At 36.0% G+C, this 6427-nt stretch overlaps 1 protein-coding gene across 1 annotated transcript in view; it reads right to left on the bottom strand.

The window, feature by feature from the left end:
• Positions 1-14: 14 nt before the first annotated feature.
• Lrrc72 (leucine rich repeat containing 72) overlaps positions 15-6427 on the bottom strand; it is a 49535-nt gene continuing 43122 nt past the window's right edge. Inside the window, exons 7-9 of the mRNA XM_090332722.1 lie at positions 5720-5872; positions 1544-1571; positions 15-372 (exon numbers count right to left, since the gene is read on the bottom strand). Of these exons, the coding sequence (XP_090188848.1) occupies positions 207-372; positions 1544-1571; positions 5720-5872 (347 nt within the window). The 3' untranslated portion in view covers positions 15-206. The remainder of the gene's footprint in view (positions 373-1543; positions 1572-5719; positions 5873-6427) is intronic.

Below are 6427 nucleotides of genomic sequence, written 5' to 3'. Positions count from 1 at the left end.
TGATGTGAAGAGAATTCTCACTTCACCTTAGTGATCCAGTGTTTCTACCTTGTTCTTAAGAAACCTGACAGTGGGGAATTGATTTTCACTCTTAGTGATTCTGTTTACATTTAGAAGTTTGAAATCATAGTAAATCTATCATGTGTTATATTACCAGGTAGCTTAAGGTGGGACTGAGTTCTCCGAGGGTTTCTGGAAATGCTGGGTTATCTCAGCGTAAGAGTAAACATTTTAGAAGGTTTTGTGTCTTCCTCTTGAAGGTATTTTTCTTCTCGTGTTGGAACAGTGTCCCAGTTCATGGAGGAAAAAGTCATTATTGATCTCTTCATGGACCTGATGTACACAGCATCTTCTGGGTCATCAAACACAGTCCTGTACCGGTAGCAATTATGTGAGAAAAAAATTAATTTGACCAAAGTGAATTTTTTTTTGTTTTGTGTTTATAATGCTGGGTGTTAAACTCATGGCCTCATTCATTCTAGGCCAAGTGCTCTACTTAATTTACCAGCTTTGAATTTTCCTGTATTAAGTATACTACAGAACCACTCGCAAATAATTTGTTGACTTTACTACCATATGACTTCCTTTTTTGTGTAGTGGTCGTAAGGCTTGAATTTAGTGCTTCACACTCTTGCTTGCCCTGTTTTCACTATGGTTATGGAATCTGGTGATAGTTATGGGTTTGCTGGTAATGGAATCTCAGATTTTTTTCTGTCCAGGTTGGCTTCAGTGGCAACTGATGTTCACATTAAGCAACAAGATTTTCATGAATCTATGATTTGCTGATTTTTTTTTTTTTTTGGCCAGTCCTGGGGCTTGAACTTGGGGCCTGGGTACTGTTCTTGGGTTTTCTCAAGTGGGCTCTACCACTTGAGTCTCAGCACCACTTCCAGCTTTCTCTATGTATGTGATATCAAGGAATCAAAACCCAGGTCTTCATGAACGCTAGGCAAGGACTCTACCACTGGGCCAAACTCCCAGCAAGCCTCTAGTTTGCTGTTTTTAAAATACAGTTTCCAAACATATTTTGAGAATAATGTTTTTCAACACTGAATCCAATGAAAAGATTTACAAATGCAAAGAATAGTAATTTTAAAACTCATCAGTAGTCACACATTTGAAATATCTTGCATAGAATTAATGAAGTGTTTACTTTTGAAAATGTAAATTCTAGAGAGTGTGAAATGCTAATCTACATGATAATTGCTTCACTGAACATATTTAGAAGAAAAGTAAATATGGAAAGTCCCTCATTTGGAATAGCTAATAATTCTTAACTCGTTTTAATGTTTTATGCATGAAATCACCTTTTCATTTATACAAAGTTATTAAAAAGAACCTCAATATATCAACTATGAGTAAATAGCAGGAAGTCATTTATCATAGAAAAATAGCCATTTTCCTGTCTAGTGAAGAGCTACTCATCTTATTTTAACTCATCAAAGTCTGTTTTAGAAAAGTCTGTTTTAGGAAATAGGGATAATTTAGAGACAAGATAATTATAAATTAATATGACAATAAGGGTAGACAAAAAATCACTTACTTGTCTGAACTATCCCCAAATGTAAAATCTAAAAAAGAAAAAATAATTTAATTAGTGATTTTGAAATGTTTATTTAGCATTGGAATAGTAAAAATATATAAATAAAAAAATTGGAATAAACAATAGAATAATTCTCTAACTAGAAAACTTGCTTTGTGATTTCAAGTAATTGACCAGAAGTGGCTTGACACTTGACCCCAAACTGAAAATTTCTCTTAGAAAGGGTTGGTTTTGTCTTAAGTTCTTTAATACAAGACAAATGAACAGGATTTACAAACAGAATGCTTAAATCAGTTTAGTTGCCAATGAACTCCAAGTGGGCATTTTTTCTAACTAAGATATTGACATTCACATTGCAGAAGTGAATCTTCTTTTTTCTTTATACAATCCTATACGCCTCTAAATGGACAGGTGTTCCAAAATGAAGAGAAATATATAAGGGCCATTTTTGCCCATCGGATTTTTGGCATTTACTTCAAAGAAAAAGAACAACAAATCCCCCAGCTCATAAGAATCTCTGTCTCCTCTAGCTTTAGAGCTCAAGGACTATACAGACCTCAAAGCTTAGAAGCTCTTGCAGTATCTTCCAGAATAGCATTGCTTTGTTTACTTCTCTCCAAAAGGATTAGTGCTGGAATAGAGATGGAACTTTCCACCACCTGTTGGGTCTCTAAAGCCCATCCTATGAGCTCTTGCCAGTGTGCCACAAGAGGAAGAGAGCCTGATCTACCACTGCCTTGAGAAACTCAGACTTGTTCTTTCACAACCTGTGCATTTTGATTCTCTCCAGGCCCTATTTTTTCTACATTTCCCTCGATAATGTTGAGGAATGAAAAATTGGAGTTATACATACCTACGATGTACAACTATGCAATAGTATCTATAAATATGCAAAATATAACTATAAAATATATAATAAAAATCACAGCTTACATATTCACCACTTGACATAGCTACCTTTTTTTTTTTGTTGTGGTTGTGCTTGTGTTGGTAAACACATTTAAAATCCACCCTTAAACAAATTTCAAGTATGTCATATTGTTATATATAGTCACATTACATAAGATCTCTAGAATGTAGTTGTCCTGCATAATTGAAACTGCCCCCTGGCAAACATCTCCCCATATGGGAGACCCCCACAGCCATCATTCTGTGCTCTGTTTCTCTGAGTTTGAGATTTTAGGTCTTGTATGCATATAATTTTAAGTAGCATTTTGCTTTCGGATGTCTGGCTTATTTCATTCCATATAATATCCTTCAGGCTTATCTATAGTGTTGTAAATGGCAGGATTTCGCTATGCTTTCTTCTACAAAGGAATAATCACAAAAAGAATACTTTCCCCAATGCTATAGACATGGTATTGGAAAGACAAATACAATTTTATAGTTATAGAAATTTATGACTCTATAGACATAATGTTTTATTACATAGATTAATATGTATCTATGACATACAAACCCTCAGCCTAATTTTAATTATGTTCTAAAATCTAAGTGTCAGTGATTGTATATAGAGATTCCCTTCTTGAATACTTGTTTGTTAAACACATCACTTGAAATATGATGTAAAAATCAATGTTAATAAATCCTTTAATAAAAAAACAAATTATATAAAAAAGAATACTTTCCTCTTGCAAAAAAATATAAATAATAAAAACAAGGCTTAAAAAGTGAAATACCGGGCCGGGAGTTTGGCCTAGTGGTTAAAGTGCTTGCCTAGCATGCATGAAGACCCGGGTTCGATTCCTTGGTACTACATACATAGAACAAAGCCGGAAGTGGTGCTGAGGTTCAAGTGGTAGAGCTCTAGCCTTGAGAAAGTCCAAGGGCAGTGCTCAGGCCCTGAGCTCAAGCCCAGGACTGGCAAAAAAAAAAAAAAAAGAAAAAAGTGAAGTACCTCCTTCACCTTCCCAATGCATCTAAACAAAAGTATCACTGTGAAACACTGAGGGTAGAGTTTAGAGGCAGAGTTCATCCTTAGCATATGTAAGGCCTGCATTCAACCTCTAGCATTAAAAAAAATGCTATTAAGAGTTTGTTCATACGGATGCATAAATTGCTTTGCCGATAAATTTAAATTTTGTGATATTACTCTAATGTGTCTTAAAATATTCCAAGTATACTATGAAATAATGGAATGATTCTGTAAGGGATCATTGGTTTATACCAGTGTGCAATAATGATTCCATTATTTGCTTATGTGAGACCATTCAAATTATATCTGCATCATAATGAGAAACACCACAGCTAACAGCCTCCAATGTAGACATGTTTTTATGCGTGTGAACGGATTTTAAGTCCGTTACACATGTTTACATGTCAACGTACTGCCACCTTATCTTCCAATAAAGTTGGGCCTATTCTTATTCTTATCAATGAATGGCATGGATAGTGAATTCTGTCATTTTGAATGCTCTTTTAGAACTGTGTCCCTTTGTACAGCCTTTGGAAGTTCAGAAGAAAAAAGTTATGAATGCAATAAAATAATCCTTGTATTCTTTCTTCCTCTGGTTTTTATTTGATGGCTCAGATGAAATACAATACAAAGAATGAAAAATACATTAATATTCTAGCGTGGAGCACAATCAAAACAATGTAAAGCAGAAATGGTTGTGACCACATCTCTCCTCCCCCTATGATAATGATAGCACTGGAAGACAGACAAGATTATCTATGTACCTTGTTACTGTCATATATTAGTGCTCTGAGGGGAAGTCCCTCTTCCAAAGTTTCCTTCCCTAGCTCAGTGTAACTTGTTTCCACCAATTCACTGACATGCAGTTTGAGCCACTGTCTGGCTATGTGAAGCAAAAGAAAACCAAGAACATGGCTGGTACACAGAAGCAGTTCCACTTAGTGAACACTTGATAAGTGTCAGATCCAGTTTTTCAGTAGTTTACCTCACAACAATCAAATGAAGGTAAGAAGCCCATTTTTAAATCAGAAAACTAAGGTCTAGACTAAAATTTCTAATTATCAGCAGAGCTGGTATTTAAATATAGGAAAGTCTGATGTCAAGACCAGTCTTTTACTTTATGTGGGCTTCTTGCTGCCAGGAAGGTTTGTTACCATCATTTAGAAGATTTACAACAACTGAGCTAGGTTGAGTGTTAAGGTACATATCTGTAGTTCAAAGTACTTGAGAGATGGAGGCAGGAGGACCTTGGACTTGAAACCAGCCTGAGCCAAAAGTTAGTTTGATCCCACATCAAAATTAAACTACAAACAACACAGTTGGAAGGAAGCTCAAGTGGTTTAGCATTTGCCCAGCATATAGGGAAGCCCTGAGTTGTTCAAACCCCAATAATATAAAGGCAAACCCAAACAAAACAAAATAGCAGCTGGGTGCTGAAGATTCTAATTTAGGAAATAACGGAAGTGTTTTCATTATTACTAAGTTCCTGGAGCTGCAGGTCTTTGGGGAATCTGGAAGCCCACCCACCATTCCACACATTGATCTTCTGCACCTGTCCTACAGGCACTAGTTTATTCCAGTGGAAGTAGGAGAAACCACAAAAGAAGGCAAAGGAAGTAATCCCAAAACTCTAGGCATTCAACTGTATGACTGGCCTAGCCGTAAAACCACAGGGAAAAATAATTGCCTGTTGTACTGGATTTGGCTTCAAGGGCAACTGTCTTCTTGGAAAAGTTGGGAAAGTATATAGATTAGATGTCAAATTGCATTGATTATTTCTTTGTTTTCCTTATCTTTGATAATGACATTCTAGCTTTAGAGTGGATTATCTTTAGCTTTAGACTTGCAGGCTAAGTAATGAATTGAGGTGAAGTCTACTCCAGAAACATTTCAGTGGCTACATAAGACATCCTCTTCCCAGATTCTTGTGCAGTGGGATAACCACTGAGATAGGAGAAGCCCCTGAGAAGGCTGGTCCTTTCAGAATGAGGAAGGAGGCTGAGCATCCTGTCGGGAGGTTGGAGAATGAGGCACCTATAGACATTAAGTGTTCTTTCACCTGTGGAATTTTCACACTAAACAAATTGAGGAAATCCTTTCCATGTGGCCTCATTGTTTTACTTTATCCTTTCTGTTCATTGTTGATTAATAACCTAGTTAATCATTAATAACATAGTTCTTGAGTTACTACATATTTTAACAAATTTCCTAAAAGTTTCAGGACTTTCAATTTTTAATTTTTTTTTTTTTGTTCAAAATACCTGATGGCAGCCTGCGGACCAGTTTCTGCCGGAATGGTAATTTGGTGTTCCACGAGGCATCTACTTTTTTTCCAAATGCGATTGATTGAATGGTATGAGCTTTTTTGTGATTGAAAATGGTAATTATTGATCTTCTTTCTTTATCTGCAATTTCTGGTAAATATAGGAAGGGATGTTAGTGCCTAGGATGGTAAATAGATATGTAAGGTGATCTTAAATACAATCGAACAGTTGACTATGGGGTTTGGAAACATCTTGTCAAAATAGATTCATAAAGGGGTAACTCCAATTAGCTCTTCAATCCCATAAATAGCTAGGATATATTGATACATCCTTCACGTCATCAGGTAGAGCTCAATCATGTAGTCAACTGCCTGTAGACACTTTCTAACAATCACCAGGGATACTATTTCCCTGGATCCCTAAGCCTAGAACATTCCTAAATTTCTTCAATGTTATGGGAAAGAAGAGCCCTAACCATGAGCTTTAGATATGTCCTAATAGAAAGAAGTTAGTCAGTAACAAATTGTGAAGAATACTTTGTAGAGCTAGAAAGTAAGGAGAGCGATAATGAAGTTAAGGGTAAGATTGACGACAGAACTGTGAAACAGAGGCACTGAGGTTAATTGGGTGTACAGGCCTTCTAAAAAGCAAACACAATAGTATAAGATACATTTACAAAAGTGGTATGGAATTGTGACTGTTTGA

This window comes from Megascapheus bottae, chromosome 5, assembly GCF_031878675.1.
Source record: "Megascapheus bottae isolate mThoBot1 chromosome 5, mThoBot2.hap1, whole genome shotgun sequence".
Taxonomy (NCBI): Eukaryota; Metazoa; Chordata; class Mammalia; order Rodentia; family Geomyidae; genus Megascapheus; species Megascapheus bottae.
This window is presented reverse-complemented; position numbering and strand designations above follow the sequence as displayed.